At 40.3% G+C, this 23,031-nt stretch overlaps 1 protein-coding gene across 2 annotated transcripts in view; it reads right to left on the reverse strand.

The window, feature by feature from the left end:
* The window catches only part of immp2l (inner mitochondrial membrane peptidase subunit 2), a 537,230-nt gene extending 516,820 nt beyond the window's left edge, over positions 1-20,410 (reverse strand). The window contains exons 1-3 of one of the 2 annotated variants that reach the window (XM_043709513.1): positions 20,279-20,410; positions 13,444-13,536; positions 10,601-10,732 (exon numbers count right to left, since the gene is read on the reverse strand). In XM_043709513.1, the coding sequence (XP_043565448.1) occupies positions 10,601-10,732; positions 13,444-13,446 (135 nt within the window). In that variant the 5' untranslated portion in view covers positions 13,447-13,536; positions 20,279-20,410. The remainder of the gene's footprint in view (positions 1-10,600; positions 10,733-13,443; positions 13,537-20,278) is intronic. The other variant, XM_043709514.1, reaches the window with a different exon arrangement.
* Between the last annotated feature and the right edge of the window lie 2,621 nt (positions 20,411-23,031).

The following is a 23,031-nucleotide window of genomic DNA, read 5'->3' on the forward strand; positions in this document are numbered from 1 at the left end:
CCTCCACCTCCTCCATGATTTTCGCTTCCCCGGTCCCCAACGCCTTATCTTCATCATGGACCTCCAGTCCCTGTACACCTCCATCCCCCATCACGAAGGACTCAAAGCCCTCCGCTTGTTCCTTTTCCGCAGTATCAACTAGTACCCTTCCACTAACACCCTCCTTCGACTGACTGAACTGGTCCTCACTCTGAACAACTTCTCTTTCCAATCCTCCCACTTCCTCCAAACCAAAGGAGTAGCCATGCGCACCCGCATGGGCCCCAACTATGCCTGCCTCTTCGTAGGATATGTAGAACAGTCCATCTTCCGCAGCTACACTGGCACCACCCCCCACCTTTTCCTCCGCCATATCGATGACTGCTCCCACAAAAAGGTTGAACAGTTCATTCACTTTATTAACACCTTCCACCCCGACCTCAAATTTACCTGGACCGTCTCAGACTCCTCCCTCCCCTTCCTAGACCTCTCCATTTCTATCTCGGGCGACCGAAGCAACATGGACATTTACTATAAACGGACCAACTCCCACAGCTACCTAGATAAAAAACCTCCTCCCACCGTGGCCTCTGTAAAAATGCCATCCCATGTTCCCAATTCTTTTGTCTCCACCGCATCTGCTCCCAGGAGGACCAGTTCCAATACCAAACAACCCAGATGGCCTCCTTCTTCAAAGACCGCAATTTCCCCCCAGACGTGATCGACGATGCTCTCCACCACATGTCCTCTACATCCCACTCCTCCGCCCTTGAGCCCCGCACTTCCAATCGCCACCAGGACAGAACCCCACTGGTCCTCACCTACCACCCCACCAACCTCCATGTACAGTGTATCATCCGCCGTTATTTCCGTCACCTCCAAACGGACCCCACCACCAGGGATATATTTCCCTCCCTTCCCCTGTCAGTGTTCCGAAAAGACCACTCCCTCCGTAATTCCCTCGTCAGGTCCACACCTTCCACCTACCCAACCTCCACTCCCGGCACCTTCCCCTGCAACCGCAAATAATGCAAAACTTGCGCCCACACCTCCCCCCTTACTTCCCTCCAAGGCCCCAAGGGATACTTCCATATCCACCACAAATTCACCTGCACCTCCACACACATCATCTATTGCAACCGCTGCACTCGATGTGGCCTCCTCTATATTGGGGAGACAGGCCGCCTACTTGCGGAACGTTTCACCTAACCTGCAATCTTCTTCCTGACCTCTCCGCGCCCACCCCCACTCACCTCACCTCACCTTAACATCCTTCCACCTATCACATTTCCAACGCCCCTCCCCCAAGTCCCTCCTCCCTCCCTTTTATCTTAGCCTGCTTGGCACACTTTCCTCATTCCTGAAGAAGGGGTCATGACCGAAACGTCGATTCTCCTGCTCCTTGGATGCTGCCTGACCTGCTGCGCTTTTCCAGCAACACATTTTCAGTTCTGATCTCCAGCATCTGCAGTCCTCACTTACTCCGATATTCCAAAGAAGTCAGTATTTTAAAAATGTATTATTCATGCAGATGTGAGCGCTTTTCACTGGGTGGGCCAGCATTAATTGCCCAATCCTAACTGCCCTTGAGATGCGGTCGGAGCTGGCTTTTTGAACTGCTCAATCCATTTAGAATTCCAGTTATGGATAGGTATTTAGTGGTGCTCCCCAGTAGTCAACATTAGGAGTCTACTTTTTTGATTAATGATAATGATCCGAACTTGGCAGACAATGCATAATTTTAAAGTTTGTTGCTGATACAAAATTCAGAAAGGTAGTAAACTATGAGACTTCAGCAAGAACATAAAACCACTGGCAAAATGGGAAGTCAGGGTACAGATAGAATTTTATGAGGAAAAGTGGGAAATATACACTTTTTGATAGGTGTACAAGAACTGAGACAACTGGGAGGTACATGTACACAGTTTTTGAAGGTATCAGACCAATTTGGGAAAGCTGTTAAAGACATATTTGGGATCCTTGGCATTATGAAGGCGTAAGTGTGTACTGTACATTCAAGAGAGGGAGGAAGCTAGCAAAGACTGACTAAAAGCACAGAGTGTCCTGAACAATTTAAAATGTAACACTAGGTTGAAACAAATAGCTGGAGTTGCATTGCCATAGGGAAAAAATAAATTGAATTTCAACCAATCAGTTTAAAATATGCAATTTTGAATTTGAATTTAATGTTTTGATGACTTCAAACCAATGAAATAATCCGATGTTTTGGGGTATAAAACCAGACTTTTTGAACAGTTAGGGGGAGAACTGTCAACAACACCAACAAGCATAGACTGCTAACCAAACAGCTCTCTGAAATATACCTGTCCATAAGAAATCTGTGCAGGAGAACACTGAAGACCTTGAGAAAAATCTACAGAAGAAAATTTACAAGGGAAAATCGACAAAGCTGACTGGTTTTGAACCGTGATTAATTTTTTTGTAATTATTAATCAGGGTTTTTTTAATCCAGCCAGCATTGCAGACTGGGGGAAAAAGATAGATTTAAGCGAAAGGAATTGCAAATAGTTGTTTAATGTTCTCTTTTGGACTTAAAGAAGAAACTTGCTAATTTTTATTTTAAATAGTGACCTCTGGGATACTTCTTTGCCTCTCAAAATTTAACAGATTACAGCACGAGATAAGCTTCTCTGTATGTCAGGTTTAAGTTAGCAGAGGGGTTTACTCTGTGTCATAGCAGTTTGGGGGCTCTTTGCTGGGATTTGAACTGCTTGGGTCTCAGAATCGTGATTTCAATAGGTTTAGACAGATCCAGTCTGAGATTTGGACAGATTTGAGGTACAAGAAAAGCCCAGTAGATTTAAACACTTGCCAGTTAGTGTCCTAGATCTTTAAGTAAAACGTAGGTGAGATATTATTTGGAGATGCCGTGTTGGAGTGGGATGTACAAAATTAAAAATCACACAACACCAGGTTATAGTCCTACAGGTTTATTTGGAAGCACTAGATTTCAGAGCGCTGCTCCTTCATGAACAACCACCTGAAGGAGCAGTGCTCCGAAAGCTAGTGCTTCCAAATAAACCTGTTGGACTATAACCTGGTGTTGTGTATTTTTCTAACATCGGTGAGACAGATGGTTTAATTTTGGTTACTTGTAGTTAGTTAAATTAAAAATGAGAGAAAAGGCTCTTAAAATGGCTAAAGAGGTTCTAGGATTTGAAGATGATTCCCAAATTTGCCAAGAAAGTTTACAAAGAAACAAAAAAGCCCATATTCTTAGAATTAGCAAAGAAGTTAGAATTGGGTTTAACCAAGGACAAAAGTAAAGCTGAAATTGTAAGGGAATTACTCGAACACTTAGGTGTGTCAGAGAAATAGAGAAGTGCAGTCAAGTCAGAAAAACTTAAATTACAATTGAGGAAAGTGGAGTTAGAAGATGAACAAAGGGAGAGAGAAAGAGAAGAAAGAGAGTGAGAGAAGGTTTATGGTTGAGCAACGAGAGAGAATATGAATTTGAGACATTTCAACTTAGTCAGCAAAGTCAAGTTAACAGGATGTAGATTAAAAGAGATGGTAGTGACATATACAAATACGTCAAAACTCTGCTACATTTTGATGAGAAAGATGTTGAAGCCTTCTTTATTTCATTTGGAAAATTGGCTAGGCAGATGAGGTGGTTTGAGGATTTATGGGTAAAGCTAGTTCAGACTAAACTGGTAGGCACAGCGAGTGAGGTATTTGCTGTGCTGTCAGATGAGGGGTCAAGAGATTATGAAGAGGTCAAACAAGCTATTTTAAGAGCTTATGAACAGGTACCACTAGTGGATAGACAGCAGTTCAGAAACATAAAGAAGGAACCAGGTCAGATGTATGTTGCGTTCGAAAGAATTAAACATAGTCACTTTGATAAAAAGGTGTGGGCCTTAAAGATAGATAAGACCTATGAGGCTCTAAGAGAGATTATTCTGCTGGAGGAGCTTTAAAACTCACTTCCAGAAATGGTGGAATTCATGTGAATGAATAGACAGTTCAAGAAGTGAGATGGGCAGCAGAGTTAGCAGATGAATACATGTTGGTGCATAACACAAGCTTCCTGCCAGAATTTCGTCCTATGAGGGACAGAATTTGGGAGAAGGGGAGATCCTATACTATGAAACAGTGAACACTGATAAGAGTTTACCACAGATTAAAGAATCCTGACAGGGTGGAAAGGAGATGAAAAGCCTCAGTGTTTTCACTGTAATGGAGTGGGACACCGAAAATTACAGCGCTGGTGGTTCAAAAAGGGCACTTGGAAAAGGAGTTTTCACTGCCAGAAAGTGGGATACGTAAAGTCAAAGTGCTGGTTGTTAAAGAAAGGCACTGTGGGAAAAGATGTGGTCAAAGAAGCTAAGCCAGTGGCATTAGTGAAAGTAGTAAAGGAAACCCCAAGAAGAGCCAAGGAGCTGCAGGAGCATGTACAGCCTAGGCAGAGGCTGGGTATGGAGTTAGTGCCTGATTTCTATAAAGAATTTGTCTCTGTGGGTAACGTTTACTCAGAAAGAACAAGGGGAGAAGGGCAAGAAGTTATAATTTTGAGAGATACACGATCTAACCAGTTTCTAAAAGTAAAACTGAACGAATTTGCACTTTTTCTGATCTGTTACCTGAGAGTGTCATTTGTGGGCTAGATTAACAGAAATTTAGCGTTCCCCTGTGTAAGATCAGGTTGGAATGCCAACTCAAGCCTGGGGAAGTAATAGTGGGAGTGATTGCAGCGTGTCAGTTCCAGGAATCCAGTTTATTCTTGGGAAAGATTTAGCAGGGTCCAAGGTGGGAGTGACACACCTTGTTGTGGAAAAGCCCAAGCAAGACCAAGAAACTGAGGAGTTAAAAGAAAAATATCTGATAGTTTCCTAGATTGTGTAGTAACCAGATCCCACTATCATAAGTCACAGCAGGAAGCAAAAACTAAAGAGAAATGGTGCAGGGAAAACCTGAACAGGCAGAGGGTCAGGCAGAAGTGCTTAGTCCTGAAAGGCTAAGGGACTTGCAACAGAAAGACAAGACGCTAAAAGATATATATGTGGATACGTACTCTGAAAAGGAGGTAGAAAATATTCCTGAAGATTACTATGTGAAAGATAGAACTCTAAGTGAGAAATGGAGACCATGGCAAGTTAGTGCAGAGGAGAAATGGGCTGAAATGCACCAGGTTGTTTTGCTGGTAGCATACAGACAGGAAGTATTATGGGTACCACATGAACTGTAGGAGGTCACCTAGGGATACAAACAACTCAGGCTAAGGCACAAAAACATTTTTATTGGCCTGGAATGCACAAAGATGTGGTTAACTTTTGCCGTATGTGTCATACATGCCAAATGGTAGCTAAGCCACAGGCGGTACCTTTGTTGCCAATTCCCACATTTGAAGAGACTTTCACGAAAGTTCTAATTGATTGTGTAGGTTCCCTCCTTGAGAACTAAAAGTCGGAACCAGTACTTGTTAACCATAATGGATGTGTCGACCAGATTACCTGAGGCAATTCCCTTAGGGAATATCAAGGCAAAAAGGGTAGTAGAGGAGTTAGTAGCTTTCTTCACATGGTATGGGCTACCAAGAGCGATTCAGACAGACTAAGGGTCAAATTTTACTGCTAGGCTGTTTAAGGAGATTGTGGATAGCTTAAGTATACACCACTTTAAATCCAATGTGTATCATCATGAATCCCAGGGAGCTTTAGAAAGGTGACATCAGACCTTGAAAAACATGTTGACAGCACACTAGCAGGATTACCTGAATGATTGGGATAAAGGTATCCCATTCGTATTGTTTGCCATTAGAGATGCCCCAAATGAATCTATTCAGTTCACTTCCTTCAAGTTAATACTCGGGCATGATGTATGAGAGGCCCTTTGAAATTAATTAAAGAAAAATTGACAGGACCAAAGTCGGAGATCTCACACTTAGATTGTGTATCAGAGATGAGGGACAGATTAAACTGATTAGGTGAGTTATTTAAACAGCACCTAAAGAGGGCACAGCATAGAATGAAGCAGGTGGCAGATAAAACCTCTAAGATTCGGACGTTTTCCTCAGGGGATGACCTGTTAGTACTGTTACCAGTGATAGAAGATCCTTTCAAAGCCAGATTTAATGGTCCCTATCAAATTGAGAAAAAGTTGAGTCAGGTGGACTATCTAGTAAAGATACCAATAGAAAAATACTGTATTGGATATGTCATGTTGAAACCGTATTATACTAGAGAGAAAGAACTGGAGAAACAGGTGTTAGTTACTGCCCTGAAGAGTGAGGAATCAAATCCAGATATTGTGGATGTTGATGTGCCTCAAAATATGTTTAAAAATGAATAATTCCTTGAGGATTGGGACAGGTTAGTAAACTATCTGTCTCTGGAGCATAGTATGCAGTTGAAAGATTTGTTACTTCAGTATGAGGATATATGCAGGAATCAAATGGAGAGGACTAATGCTATTGCACATGAAGTAGACATAGGGAATACTGTTCCAAAAAAAGCAATATCCCTATCGGCTCAGTCCTTTGAAAGCCAGACAGGAAAAGAAGGAAGTGGAGGCCATGCTCAACGAGGATATCATCGAACCAAGCCAGAGTGAGTGGAATTCGCCGACCATCCTCGTTCCCAAACCAGACAGGACTCAATGATTTTATGTGGATTATCGGAAGGTCAACGCCATAACAAAATCGGACTCATCCCCAATACTGAGATTGGAGGACTGTTTCGAGAAAGGTTGGCAAGCCAGTTACATCATCAAATTGGACTTATTGCGTGATGACTATGCTAGTCCTTACTAGCTTCCTCTCTTTTAAGGGTAGAGTGCACATCTACACCTGATAACACTTCCCCCTTAAGAGAAGAAAAGAACCATCAGAAAGAAAAGATGGCTTCACTTTTTTTCTCTATTCCTAAACCACATTATCATGACATACACATAACTTTCATCTAAGTTCATATTAATTTCTTCCCACATATATAACATTGAATAGATACCAATCTTATCTATACTTTATCAGTTAAATCCATGATAATACATCTGCAATTACTTTCTTACGATCTGCAACATGTGTGATTTGTAAATTAAAAGTCCGTAACCTAAGACTCCAGTGAAATAGTCTCACATTCTTGCCTTTAAAGCGTTCAAAGAATGCAAGAAGGTTGTGATACGTGTACACAACCGTCTCCGACACATTGTTTGTGGCGAATACATTAAAATGCTGTGGTTCTGTTCGCCGAGCTGGAAGTTTTTGTTGCAAACGTTTCGTCCCCTGTCTAGGTGACATCCTCAGTGCTTGAGCCTCCTGTGAAGCGCTTCACAGGAGGCTCCCAAGCACCGAGGATGTCACCTAGAGAGGGGACGAAACGTTTGCAACAAAAACTTGCAGCTCGGTGAACAGAACCACAGCAACGAGCACCCGAGCTACAAATCTTCTCACAAACTTTGAATACATTAAAATGTTAGAAGGCCCGTATCGAACTCAATAGTTCTTTTTCAATCATGGATTATTTCCTCTGGTGGATGTTGAGTTTCTTCAAAAACTAACCAGTGTTAGTAAAACCCATCTAGGTCACTAATTTCCTTTAGGGAAGGAAACTGCCATCCTTACCTACACTATACTTGGCTGACTCTAACAGCCCTCGAAGATGGGCACTAAATGCTGGTGGGGCCTTCATCCTGCGAATGAATTTTTAAAAATGCATCGGCAGCAGCTACATTGTAGGGGTACTCCCCTGTGAACAGGGGATTATGGAGTGCAAAAACAACATGGGCTATGTCTCTTGCAAAATGGAGGCCAAATACCTTGGACAAAGTGGTCCCAGTGACCTTGCTTCCAACACCATGGCTGTGCAGGTGGAAATGCTTGCCTACTAAGGAACACAGAGAATCACATTTCAGCTAGAAATTCCTTGCCCCATATGCTGAGAGCATTTGGTAGTGTTGTAGAGGCTATGGCATTAAAAACTTGTCCTCGGGCACCCTGTAGATACCAGTCAAATGTCACTGTCCATTAATTGGCTGTGTGAGACCTATTTTGTGGCTAACCCCAGTATCATCCCTTTTGAATGACAAAGGGAATGTGTCGGACAAAGTAAGCGCCCTTGAAAGCTATCACTAGAGTCTTGACTGCTATTGGCGAAAGTGGGGACTGTAAATGCTGGAGATCAAAGTCAAGACCTCAGATGCTGCCTGACCTGCTGTGCTTTTGCAGCACCACTCTAATCTTGACTCTTGACTGCTATCCCCAAACTGGTCAATAGTTCACTCGGTGATGAGAGCAACTTTAGACACACATTGCTGATGGTGTGAGATAATCAAAGGTTTTCTGATAGAAAAAAAGCATCCCGTTGTCATGGGGGAAGATGTTCCATGCTTTCATTTCAAACATGTCATCCTCCAGTGGGGAAATGAGACTACAGCAAAGTTTGAACTGTTCATGTGTTTTTTCTGCCTACATTGGTGAAAAGTATATGAATTGATTACAAAGCTGTGCCACCAATGTGCCCTCAAAATATAATTTCTTCCCATTGCCTACCACAACATCTAGGTACTGCCCTTCCATCTGGGTAGAGGACAGTTTTTGGTGAGTGCTACACCCCAATGACAATTAAAAATTTGGCAAGTGCCCTTTGAGGGCTTACGACCTTGAGAGTTTCCTGAACAGATGTAGGCATACCGTCCTTGGCTTCAGCTGCTGCAAACAATGGAGTCACGAGCAAAAGGAAGGCGGAGAGGGAAGGAACCTCTTGATAGTTTGGAGGGAGGTCCTGGAGTCCCTGCCAGTTGCTCCTCCTACCTGTGGGTGCCTGCTGGCACCATCCTAGCTCAAGTTGAAGTAGCACCAGAAGTGAGGTTGAGGTGCCTCGTTCCCCTCTCACTTTGCTGATGATACTGAGCATCCATTTCTAAATACATATTGCTCTCTGTATTATGTTCCATCTGCTAAGTTCTTGTCCACTAATTGAGAACGTCTGTTTTGCCTTTGTAATGTCGTCAATTCTTAATTTCTCAACTAATTTTATTCCGTCAGCAAACTTAGGTACAATGGACTCAGTTTCCTCACCAGAGCCACTGATGTAGATTGTACCTCTGACTACTCATTATCATATCCTCCTCACCATTGCTCAAGTGCCTCAGTGTCATAGATTCATACAGCACAGAAACAGACCCTTGGGTCCAACCAATCCGAACGTAATCCCAAACTAAACTAGTCCCACCTGCCTGCTCCTGACCCATAACCCTTCAAACCTTTCCTATTCGTGTACTTATCCAAATCTCTTTTAAACATGGTAATTGTACCCATATCTATCACTTCTTCTGGAAGTTGATTCCACACACTAACCACCCTCCATGTAAAAACATTTCTCTTCATATTTTTTTTAATCTTTCTCCTCTCACCGTAAAAATGTGCCCCCAGTCCTGAAATTCCCCATCCTAGGGAAAAGAAAACCACCATTAGCTGTAGCTGTACCTCTCATTATTTTATAAACCCTATAAGATCACCTGTCAACCTCCTACACTTCAGTGAAAAAAGTTCCAGCCTATCTTTATAATTCAAGCCTTCCATACGCAGCAACATCCTGGTAAATCTCTTCCCTCTACAGCTTAATAATTTCCTTCCTATAACTGGGCGACCAGAACTGGACACAGTACTCCAGAAGAAGCCTCACCATTGTCCTGTACAACCTCAACATGACTTCCCAACTCCTATACTCAAAGGACTAAGCAATGAAGGCAACATGCCAAACGCCTTTTTAACCACTCTGTCTATAAATGACACAAACTTCAAAGAATTTTGTACATGCACCACTAGGCCCCTCTGTTCTACAATATTAATTTATAATTTCTATTATCTATATCATTATTTCTAAAAGATTGGCCTATAGTTTCTTTGCATCAAATTTTGAATAAGTATGAAACATTTGCAATTCTCCACCCCTGTATCTAAGGAGGATTGGACAATTTTGACTGGTGCCTCCATAATTTCCACCCTTACTTCCCTAAGTATCCTTTGATGCATTCACTATTCCAAGGCACTTATCAATCCCATTTGGCGCTCCAAGCTGCTTTGGATGCCCTGAATTATGGTTTGTACTCTCTGCATTGGGTAAAATAAATAAATAATAAGTGCCTAAATCCCAATGATAGCCTGATAGCCATAAGAATGATAAAATATTCTACACACTTATGACACCAGAAAACATTTTAACAACTGAATCGGGTACACAAAGAGTTTCCAGAAATACTGTGATTAAGCAATTATTCAGCATTTATGCACATGTGCATTTTTCAAACTAAATTGTTTTTTTTCATATTTTCACAAATTAAATTCATAATTGATAAAAGAAACAAAAGGATTACATTTTATTTGGTCTTGATTACTACAATTAATAGCCAAGAATTCCTGGAGGAAAATAGGCATAATCAGTTGTTAAAAATGGCTAAACAAGCTGTATTACAAAATTCCAATAACTGAAGTGTATTCAACTGTTGAACTTCTGCACTTGAAGCACGAGACCGAAATATACATTAAGCACAATCATAATGAAATGACCAGTAGTTGTACAGAAGCAAATATGCTCAATTTCATCGTATTCTTACAGTTTGCCTCGTATGAGCATAAAGCAAAATTTGTCTACTGTACCTGCATTGATGCACCCTCCACTCTTGCAATGTATGCCACACGATCCAGAAATGTCACAGTAACAGGAACAGCGACAAAGAAACCACTAACAAATGCCTTGAGGTAACGTTTGCCAAAACTACGTGCCATTATCTGACAAAACAAAATTACAACATAAGTTCTCTGCAACATCACTCAAAACCTCTTTATTGCTGCTAGTCATGACATTGAATATATATTACAATACAAGCAGTCTTATGTTGTAATAATATAAAGAAATGTGAGTGGAAGTGATGATATGAGACAACAAAATAAAGAAACACCATAAATATTTAAAATACTTTGTAGTCAGCTCCCAGGTTATGACAGTGAATACAGTGTTCTCACTACAAAAACGTGCATCACCTTCCTGTCCACAACTGTCCCACACTATTATCCTCAGCAAGATCATCCCTCCCTTTCAATTCTTCAGAACTAGCATCTTCCCAGAACTTCCACATGCCCTACATACAGCAAGAATTCTTAACTTCCCGGTTATCGAAAAAGCCCTCCCACCTTCTTGCAAAACAGCGATGCCACTATTAAAATCTTACTATCACCTAGCTCATTTGTATTTATACATCCATGCTTGAAATCTGCTACTGTACAGATTTATGTTTCACCAGTGTATCTGGGAAACAATAATGCCCAGATATCACTTGGTTGTAGCTGCTAATTACCTCCCTGGCACTGGGAATAAACAAAACCTACTCTCTTACTTCGGGTCCCCGGACCTTTTGTTCTCCAGAACGGAGTTACCTTTACTTCCAGGCTCTAGACACCCCTTATCATTTGCAAAACAATGGCCGTTCCTCCTTCCGTGGTCCTAAACTATAGGCGTCTGCCTTCAATCAGTTGTCTACCATTTTGTCTAATACTTTTGGTGCAAGTGAGTCAGGAGATCCTACAATACAGCGGCAGTGACCCTGCCACTGGACCAAGGAGTCCTGCGTTCAAGTCCAACCTCCAGAGGTGTGTAATAACATCTCCGAACAGGTTGATTAGAAAATATCTTGCAACAAGAACAGATTGAGAGCACAATTTTTTAAAAGATGCACCTCAACACAAAACAAGCAACCTGGACATGTTACTACAGGTTATATGTGCAAGCCAGATTGCAAATGTCCATTTACAGTTCAATTTTCTGTCAAATTTTTGAGAAAAAAATAGAACATCACAATTAGTTCTGTTGATTTTATCCAACTTGCAGAATGTCAATGATTTTATAAATACCTGATTGGATGTAGAAAAACATAACTTGGAATAGAAAATAACCCCTAAATAACATTATCACTAGTTTATTGCAGCTGAGGTTTTAAGTTCTTCTCATCACACAGCTACAGATTTATTCAAATAAAATGTAGTTAACTGTTTTCACTGAAACTATTAAGGAGCTAATTACAGTGTACAAGGTTTTCCTGAGACAAAAATGAGCAAATTCATTACATGCTAGCTCAAGAAAAGTAACAAAAGCACAATGCCAAGCAGAAGGCCTTTGTGTAGTTTCGTTGGTCCACACTTATTCAAAGTTATAAAGGACAATGTGCAATACAAAAGAGAGAAAAAAGAATATGTAGAGTCATTTGAATGCCCTTAAGTTGTAAGGATTTAAAATGAGACCAGAGTCAGTCAATTTATTTCTGTGACTGTCAGCAGTAGAGAATATTAGTTATCTTTTAAGTTCTTGGTGTTTCCATCCAGTCAGGGATGTCAGCAATTTTTCTTTAACAGGCAGAAAGTGAATTTACTAGTCAGTCTTAGTCTCTTTGCTGGTGTTTTGCTTGTTTCTTAGCCACTCCCAATCTTCAGGCTTATTGTCATCTTTTGCAATAGTACAGCTTCTTCTTTTAATCTAATATTTTCATTAACTTCCTTCGTGACCTTTCTTGATGAGTTTTTTTGTTTATTTTTAAATGTATGTTTGATAAACATTTTAAATTGCTCTTTAAATGATTATTTATCACCGTACACTTTAGTAAACCTTGGGTATTTCTATATTCATTCCTGTGTAATTGAATCTGTTTAAGATTCTTATCGCAACTGGGCTATGTCAAACTTATAATGGAATTCAATCATATTGTGTTTTCACAGAGGATCTTTTATGATGAGATAACTAAACCTGCCTCACCACACAATATTAGGATCTGGAATAGATTTACCCCTAGTTACTTCCACAAACATATTGTGCAGAAAACTGGTATGATAGCATTCTGGCATCTCATTTGCCAAATTACCTTTGCTAATTTGCTTGATTCAATCTACAGAAAGATTGATGAATTTACTGTTTTACCAAAAGATTGCTACACTGACTTTATCACAAGCTCCAAGTTTTTTATTTGCTTAATTCTCTGTCCAACTACATAACTACAGTTGGAATCTAGCTCTACTTATTCCTAATCTCTTCACTTACTAGTTTTATTTCTTGATCTTCTGACCCAAGATCCTTTCTCACTACTGGCCCCCAAGTAATCTTTTCCAATTGGGGTTGCTCCTCTTTTTTTTCATTCTGCCTTTTCAAAATGAAGTGTATCCTTGCATGTTTACTTCTCAACCAGCCTTGCCAAGTAACTATATATTTGTAATGGCAATTAGATCAAAACAACTCATCTTGATTTTGTGTGTCTAGCTCTTATGAATATATCTCACATTCAGATAAACATAGAGGTTTTTCCATAAGGCAGGTGAAAGATGTGCTTACATCTGTTTTCATGGCTTTTTTTTTTACCAGAAGAGATCAGTGGCCTGCCACCAACATTCAGTTAAAAGGCTTTTATTTTTATTTACTACTATGCATTCCACGACCTTATTTTCTAATGAACTATTACCATTAAATTTCTTGTCCATTCTTTTTCCACTCAGTTTGCTTTAGCTGAGGGGTAACCTTTTTCACACAGAGGGTGGCAAGTATATGAAATGATCTGCCAAAGGAAATAGGAGATGCAGGTACAGTTACAACATCTAAAAGACATTTGGAGAGGTACATAGATAGGAAAGTTTAGAGGATTATAGGCCAAATGCAGGCAAATGAAACTAGCTTGGGAAATCTAGTGGGCATGAATGAGTTGGACTGAAAAGTCGGTTTCAATATTGTAAAATTCTATGACTCTAAGTCACTACACATCTATATTGTCTTGACTTTTCTCTCTGGATTTCTAAATCTCCTTTCACCTGATTCTTCCCTCACTTGAGTTTAAAGTAATAAACAGCCCTAATGAAAGGTTAGTGACCTAAAACTTTAAAGGACTGAAATACTGCCAGATCTGCTGAGTATTGTGAGCATTTTCAATTTTTATCTTAACTAGTTTGCAGTTTTACAGATTAAAATCAAATTCTCAATGCTAATCTGAAGTACAGCATGATAAATACTTAGCAGATATATCCTTTTTGTTCTTTTTGTTCACAGCCTCATTGGATAATTGACATTGTATTAATTCTTTGGCTTTCTTCAAACCTTCCTCAGTCCACATCTCAATACTATCCTCCATCCATTTTTTTTCTAAGTCTGTTTTATACTTCTTTCTTCTTTAGTTCTTCTGCTTTTACCCTCACTCTCTTCTTCAACAGTTGCCAGGAGAAGGCCACCATGTCTTTGTTTCCAATGTGCATACTTGATGATTTTTCTCTACTTATACGTTTGCAAGCGCTTTGGTTTATAAAATTCTAACTTTAATCTAATCCACTCATTTGTCTTTCTGTCCATGCGCCTGATTCTCAGTATTCTCCAACATAATCACATTTCAAAAGCTGTTATTCTCCTCTTTCTTTAGAATTCAACTCTGGCATCTAAGGAATGCAATATGTGACTTTACTAGAGAAATCTCACTTACACAATATTCCTCACTTTAGCACTCAGTTTACAAAGCCTCTATTCCTGCAATTTCACATTCTGTGTGGTAACAAATAACTGCATTGTTGTGGTAGAATAGAGCAAATTATAATCTGTATCTGAATAATGTGCCTTGGCTGTAAGTGCTCAGTTGAAACAATGAGCATTAAAATCATTTGCTGCATTGATATCAATTGTATGCTGATGATACAAACTGTAAAAAATACAAAATTTAAACACAAGCTGATAGCATAGCAATAAGGATAGCATTTGCTTGAGACGAAAAGTGGTGCTACATACAAATTAAATGCTGAAAATACAGGAATAATGCAGTGAAAATTAATGTCATCCACAGTAACATTGTACTATTATGAATTTAAAGATATATCATAAACATAGTTTTCTTAAGTAAATAAGCAAGATCAAACCTTCCAAGTGGGTCCCTGTGATGGCTTTCTCGCTATGAAACTGTGCAACTGACAAGCTGGTTCCTGTAAAGGCTATACTGTGGAAGTCTAGGACAAATAGATGGGTTATAACCTTTACAGAAACCCTGCAGCGGTTTGATCAGCCACAATCTAACTGAATGGTGGTGGAAGCTCAATGAGCTGAATGGCCAACTTCTTTCCTGTGTATGATTAGGTATTTGCCATCTGTGATAGATCTTGCTTCTAAATCTAAAAATAATTTCTTAATTCTTCAACACTTTTGAAAAGAAGAATTGGCACTTGTCTCTCATTACTGTTCCACCATGACTTTTAAAAAGCTCTGATATAGAAGCTTCTTTTGAACTTCTTTGTAATAGAAGGCGACCTCAGTTCTTCAGTTATTATTGCCTCAATAGCGAGTCAGAAGGAGCAAGATCAGCATTACTGGCAAGTAATTCAATGTTCTACTCAATTTCTTCAGAAGTTCAGCTCATTGCAGTCAAACTAGTCAGAATATCAGATGTAAATTCCCCCCCAAGCATGTTATAGTATCAAATGTATGATCCAGCTTTATTTTACTTTCCAGACCTGCACATTGTGATTCCAGAAAGTGATTTTTGGACTGTATAGTTAAAGATGAACTGACTGCGTTTAACAAAAACTGGCAATTTAAAAGATACTGCTGTGCTTGTCATTTACATACAATTATAATTTTGGTAATATGATCTGTGTATGAAATGCTGACCATTTTTAGATTTTTGTCACTGTTATTCATATCTATAGTTCCATCAAATATATCAATGTTGGTGGATTTACTAAATAACAAAGTGATCTCATACTATTTCCTACAAGAATGAAGATTTCTTTCTCAGATTGTGGTTCAAAATAGGTGATCTGTGTGTAAAATCCCAAATAAACTATAAAAGATGGAATTTGTCTTAACTGAAACACAGTTGCAATTATTTAGCATGAGTCACATTCTCAAGCTGTTCTGAAAAGCTTCATAGTTGATTGAAGTGTAGCACTATTGGTATGTAGACAATTTGCAGACAAATCCCACAGCAATAGATAACAAACTTATTTATTTAAAAGATGTCAAATGTTGTTCAGGACATTGGGCAAATTCTTATGCTGTTTTTCAAAGAGTATACAGGTAATGGGATCATTTACATCCACCAACTCAGGCAGGTTTAAAATTAAATCCAAAAGACTTCAAAAAGTGCAGCACTCCATCAGAACTATGCTGCAGCATCAGCCTAGATTTTGCATTTAAGACCTGCAAGTAGCCTGGAACCCACATTTTGCAAAATAAAGGCAAGATTACCACCAATCTGCAAGCTTACACTATTGAATATCATTGAATTTATCTTGACATGCTTATACTTAAAATACTAAGCATTTTTATGTAGTCAGAGCAGACATTATGAACTTGCCCAATCGCTTATTAAGTGCTACCCTGCTGAGTTAGTAGATCTTAACAAGATGCACTATTATTCATCTCAAGGATTTTCCTGTTCATATGTACTTAGAGTCATAGAGATGTACAGCATGGAAACAGACCTTTCGGTCCAACCCATCCATGCCAACCAGATATCCCAACCCAATCTAGTCCCACCTGCCAGCACCCAGACCATATCCCTCCAAACCCTTCCTATTCATATACCCATCCAAATGCCTCTTAAATGTTGCAATAGTACCAGCCTCCAACACATCCTCTGGCAGCTCATTCCATACACGTACCACCCTCTGCGTGAAAAAGTTGCCCCTTAGGTCTTTTTTATATCTTTCCCCTCTCACCCTAAACCTATGCCCTCTAGTTCTGGACTCCCCGACCCCAAGGAAAAGACTCTGCCTATTTATCCTATCCATGCCCCTCATACCTGATGCAAATTCTTAAACAAAATCATACTATCTGTGCACTTTTTCTTCTTCATGGTTTCTGCAGCATTCAGTACAGTTCATGATCAAGCCATCAGCCTTCTATGCTAACTTACTTTTGTCTGGATCCGTCGGGTTGTCCTTGCCGACAACTGTTCCTCTGTGTCTTAATTCAATCAACAAAACTATTCTATCTCTAATGTCATTACCTCTATAATGTGCCAAACTTCAATACTGCTAGATTACTTCAACACAAAGTAAAAGTCACCATAGTCCCAGAGGACCATAGGCTGCTCTCTTGTTCGGGTGAGATGACTGGTGTTGGTTTAACCTGATTGCCTCAGGCAAAAGAGGGATCTTCAAGGTGAGCTCAGGCAATGTGGAAACTGAACCTGTGCTGTTGGTGTCTCGCTGCATCACAATCCAGTCACCTAGACAACTGAATTAACTGCCCTCCCACAAAGTCATGGATGAATTTCAAATGACCAGAGCTCAAAATTAGGAAACAGCAAAGCCATATTCTTCAACTCCTGCTAGAAAATAATTTTTTTTTTGCCACTGATCGCATTCCCCACTGCAAGCCTTAATTAGACTGCTTGCATTTTTCTATTGCATTCAACCTTGCAACAGAAGATTGAAAACGTTTTCAATCACATATCCTATCTGTCACTACTATATTCACTAAGAACCCTATTGCAGCCTTTCTACTGCCAAATCCCTTATACACGCTTGCTACCTCCATACTCAATTGTTATAGAGTCACAGAAATGTAAAGCACAAAAACAGACTTTTCGGTCCAACTCGTCCAGGCCGACCAGATATCCCAACCCAATCTAGTCCCATTTGACAGCACTTGGCCCATATCCCTCTAAACCCTTTCTATTCATGTACCCGTCCAGATGCCTTTTAAATGTTGTAATTGTACCAGCCTCCACCACTTCCTGTGGCAGCTCGTTCCATACACGTACCACCCTGTGTGTGAAATCGTTGCCCCTTAGGATCCTTTTAAAACTTTCCCCTCTCACCCCAAACCTGTGCCCTCTAGTTCTGGACTCCCCCACCCCAGGGAAAAGACCATTGTTCTTAAGTTCCATGTTCCAAAGGACTCATATTAGCCTAATAACATTAACTTTGTTTCTCTCTCCACAGATGCTGCCAGGACCAAGTTCCTCCAGCACTTTCTGTTTGTATTTTAAACCTGCATCTGCAGCATTTTGCTTTTGACTCTAAAGCTCTTCTTGTTAAAAATATCTTAAAAACAACAAATTTTGATTAGGACATGCTTTGTAGTAAAACACTTCATAAAAAAATGTTTTAAATAAGGTATCGCAGAAACAAGAACAGAAATTGCTGGAAAAGCTCAGAAGCTCTGGCAGCATCTATGGAGAGAAATCAGAGTTAATGATTCAGGTCGAGTGACTCTTCCTGAGAAGGTACCGCAGTTTGCTGGTTTGTACAGTTTTCAATCGAATCATTTTTGGGATTTAACTCCAAATCCAAAAGTAAAATTAGGAATTGGAAAGAGATCGTACTCTCCTAACCTAGTTCTCTATGGATATGGATACACAATTTAAATGTGTCCACATGGAGTATATTGGTACATAAGTTGTGGAAGTATTCCTGGAGGTTTCATCATTAAAGTTGCCTTTGTCAGTCTTCTTTCCTCATGGCCAATAAGGTTTACAGGAAAATGAAAAGAAAGTACACATCCCTTAATGTGACTACTTTGTTTTTAATTTGTTATTCACAGTAACACCCAGAAAATTAAGTTTGAATTATTGAAGATTCCAAGTCAAGCGAGAATCTGTCACTGGTGAATTATAACCTATTTTCTCAATTGCATGCTTTGATCCAGTTAAACTCTGATCCCCCACACTCTCCATCACAAAGAGCTGCTACTTCAAACTCCATAATATCACTTGCCTCTATTTCTGTCCATTTTTATCCTGAGCAAAAAAATCTTGATGGCCTTCCAATTGCCACCGTCAATGTACTTCAGCTATCCAAATCTCTGCTGCATATATCCTTATCTATATTGGGCGCCATTCTCCATTCACTCCAGTCTATGGTAATCTACACTGTCTCTCAGTTCCGCAAATCCCCAATTTTAAAAGTCTTATTTTGTTCACACATTCCTTGACCTTGTCTTTCATTTCAAATGTTTCTACTCAATAGCCATCCAAACATATCATGCTCAAATTCCAATTTCTTGTGCATCACCCTTAAAATGATAATTGTGAGATGTCTTCAGCCATGTAAATCCCAACCCAAATTCCCTCCTTTAAATCAATTCATAACATTAGCCCTTCCTAATCTTCTTTGGCTCAACATTCATATTTTTCCCCTTGTCTTTATAAACCACCTTGGCATTTGTTTTTCTGTACTGAAAATGTAATTATACAGATGCAGCAAATTATGAGGGCAAAGCTTACTGTTGGTTGTTGAGAAAACAAGACCAAGGCTGATATTGTATCATTTTTACATAGTGTTACTACTTAAAAGCTCTGTAAATTTTGAGCAAAACAAAAATAAGAAGATAAAGCATTCATTATTCATTCTTTTCACGACACCACATTGCCAGAGCCAACCAATGGTGGCAATCTGGCTGTGGAAAATGGAGAACAGACAATGGCAACAATGCACTAAATTTCAACTGAAATTACAACTTTGCAATGGACAATACAGCATAACTATCTTCACCTACCAGCAAAATTCCTTAAGACGACAGAAATATAAAAGATTTAGATGGTCAAGTTATGCCTTCAGACCAGTTTTACCACTCAAAATGCTGCATTCTACTTGTAACTGTACAATCTATTAGAATGAGATTGTTTTAAAGTTTTTATTTTTGTATATGGTATTCGCATATTATCTCGATCTTAACTTTTTCTGCAGGTGTTGATGCAGAGATGATAAGAAAAATAAAAGACTGAAAGTTTAGATATTGGGTTTAACACAAATATAATTTAATCAGCAGAAACACAATGTCATATACACTATTGCTCCCAATTTTTCAACTGACCCAAAACTAATAAAAGCCCACAGATATTGCTGAAGCACAGACCTGTCATATTGTCACTATTGGGAGAGGGTGGGGAAATAGAAACTAATTGAAGCGTTGATAGAGGGAAGGGGGAGGAGCTGAAATGCGGATTCAGTTCTGCGGAAATAAAAGCAAAATACTGCGGAATTTTGGAAATGTGAGATAAATGGAAAAGTTGCTGGAGAAACTCAGCAGGTCTGGCAGCATCTGCAGGCAGAGAGGGAATTAATTAATGTTTGGAGTGTGGGTCAGATGCTGTCCGAGCTCCCCGCGCCCCCATTCCCGAGCTGAAGCAGCTGCTCTCGAGCAGCAGATAGTGTGAGGACCAACGGCCGCTTCTCAGCGTTGGCCCGAGCTCGGGCCGGAGCCTCGCCGCCTCCAGGAACCCAGTCCGTCAGAGGCTGCAGCATCACAAACAGGCGGCCCCCTCCCAGTAACACCCAGAGACAACTTCTAAACCAATCTTTTCCGGAGCCGCTAGTTACCGTTTGTTCACCGAGTCCCGAGTCCGACACAGGGCCCCGGGAAACCCCGCGCACCGCACGGTGCCGTCACTTCCTCCAGACCGGATCGGACCGGCCTGGCGCCGAGCCCTGCGGCTCCTCCGGGACCCGGAGTCCAACCCTCCCTTTCCCCCCCCCCCCCCCCGGCACACGGAGACCAACATTCACCCCCCCGCCGCCGCCGCCGCCGGTGGGAGACCGATCCCGGACCCAACGACACCATCCGAGACACCGGGCCTTGCGCGTCACCCACGACCAGGATTCCCCACCCAACCCCGAGAGTCTGTCTGCCCCCCATTACACTTCTGAAACATTACTCTCCACAGATGATGCCAGGCCCTGTTGAATATTTACACATTCATTCGATTTTAGTTCAGATTCCCAGAATCTGTTGCATTTTGCTTTTTCTCCCCCTCCCTGGAGTTGGACTACTTAGCAACGATTGTGAAATGTTACGACTGGGACAGCGATAATCCCAATGAACAAGCTGCTGGTGGAAGTTGTGAGGTGCTCTTAGGATAACACTCAGATATACTGTTGGCTTGGCTATGAGGTGACTGGCTGTGCAGTGTCAAATGGTAAATGACATGACTATGACAAGGCAGGAGTCATAGTAGCATTTCTATGTCAAACATCCATTCCCTCTTCTTTCAAAATATTTGCATGTATTATCATTCACATTGTGAGTTATCCACATTACCTGTTATGCAGACAGCTATTCTCATGCATTAGCAGTTCTCATCTCTCTCTGAAGATGCATTGTATTTGTAGTTTTTAAATTGTGCAGGTCTCTTAATGTTCATCTTTGTAACATGTCTTCACCTACAGTTTTAATCTCAAATTAGAGTTGCCATTGTACCTTTTGTTTAATTTCTATTGTTGGAGAGGTGTGAACCTCTGGGACTGATGGTTGATCTGTGCTCAGTACAGATGACGATTTAACAACTTCCAGATTGATTTTCCACTGGTAGAAGCCAGTTTCTCCAGTTGTCTGTAAGCGTCCAAGGACAATACCTATGGTCATTCTCTTCCAACCATATATGATCAAGATGACTGTTACTCTATATAGATCCAGTTACCACTTGAGTTGTCTCTTAGTGCTCATGCCTTGCTTTCTTTTATTTCATATTGATGTTGCCACTCACACCTGTTACTGCTTAAGGTTTCAATAGCTTTTTGCTATTCAAAGAGTAGTTTGGATAAGGTACGACATTAGGCTTTGAACTGAATAAATTTCCATGCATTTCTCCAATTTGCAATATGTCACAGAATATTGTGCCACGAACTGCAGAACAAGCCTAGAGAAGTAAAATCATGTACGTTAGGATGTCTTCCTGAAGAATATTATTTTAAGCAGATAACAGTGTAAGATCAATTCAGCATCTGCCAAGTAGAGCTCCAGCTGCCAAAAAGGCCAGACTAGAAGGCAGAATCAAATAACTAGAAAAGAAGATCGAGTCAAGCAAGTAACAACTTCTACAGAATAGATTAACAGTATAGGAGTAGTGAAACATCCTGGATAGCTGAGAATAGTCACTAACCCAAAGAATTGAACTAAAGTTTAGAAGAGACCTCATTACACCTTGCCAATCATTGAAGGAATTTTGCTACACGTTTCTTTGTAAAAGTCTTCACAATCCTAGAAGTAAAGGATGGTTACTGGCAAGAGAAGCTCACTGAAAGCAGCAGTTTACTAACTACATTCTGGACAATGATCAAGAGATAGCTAATTGCACGCACCATTTGGCATTTCTGCGACTCCAGAAAGGGTCAACAAAGAAAGCATAAGATGGTTAACAATCTTCCTGGAGTAGAAATTATCGTGGATGATCAGATAGTTTTTTGGGTGCAGAGACACATTACAAGAAGCCGTTTCTGACAATGATCTGCAGTGCAATTAACAATGTCTGAAGTTGAGTGCATACATCATGTACTGAGAGCAAAAGGTCTTCACTGAGATCCTGGAAAACTGAGAGCTTCAGCGATGCAGCAACCAACAGACTTAGAAGCAAGGCAATGATTTGGTTTTGTCATCTACTTCGCAAAATTCTTGCTCAACTTGTCATCAGACTGTGAACCGTTATATCAACTCTCTGCAAAGAATGCATAGTGGTATTAGGCACAGAGCAAGAGCAATGATCACAGAAATCAAGCAACTAATGTTGACAGCATCAGTGCTGAAATATTATGAAATTAATGATAAGATTACCTTTCAGTATGGCACCAGTGAGTCAGGAGCTGGAACAACCTTAATGCAACAATAAAAACTATGCTAAGAGTGAGAAAGAGTGCCTGTGAAAATATTTGTTGATACCTTCTTGGAAGGGACAAAGTTTAGTCCAACCACAGACTATTTCAAAACATTTTCCTCAAATCACTACTGTCTTTTCCAAAACATCTGCAGTAAATATTAGGCAAAAGTGAGGACTGCAGATGCTAGAAATCAGAGTCTAGATTAGACTGGTGCTGGAAAAGCGCAGCAGGTCAGGCAGCATCCGAGGAGCAGGAAAATTGACGTTTTGGGCAAAAGCCCTTCATCAGGAATGTTTCATTCCTGATGAAGGGCTTTTGCCCGATACGTCGATTTTCCTGCTCCTCGGATGCTGCCTAACCTGCTGTGCTTGTCCAACACCACTCTAATCTAGACACACCACTCTAATCTAGACTGCAATAAATATTGATCTGGTTACAGATATATTATCCAGCCACGAAACCCAAGCAAGGGAAATAATGTA

The sequence above is a fragment of the Chiloscyllium plagiosum genome, chromosome 19 (genome assembly GCF_004010195.1).
Source record: "Chiloscyllium plagiosum isolate BGI_BamShark_2017 chromosome 19, ASM401019v2, whole genome shotgun sequence".
Classification (NCBI taxonomy): Eukaryota; Metazoa; Chordata; class Chondrichthyes; order Orectolobiformes; family Hemiscylliidae; genus Chiloscyllium; species Chiloscyllium plagiosum.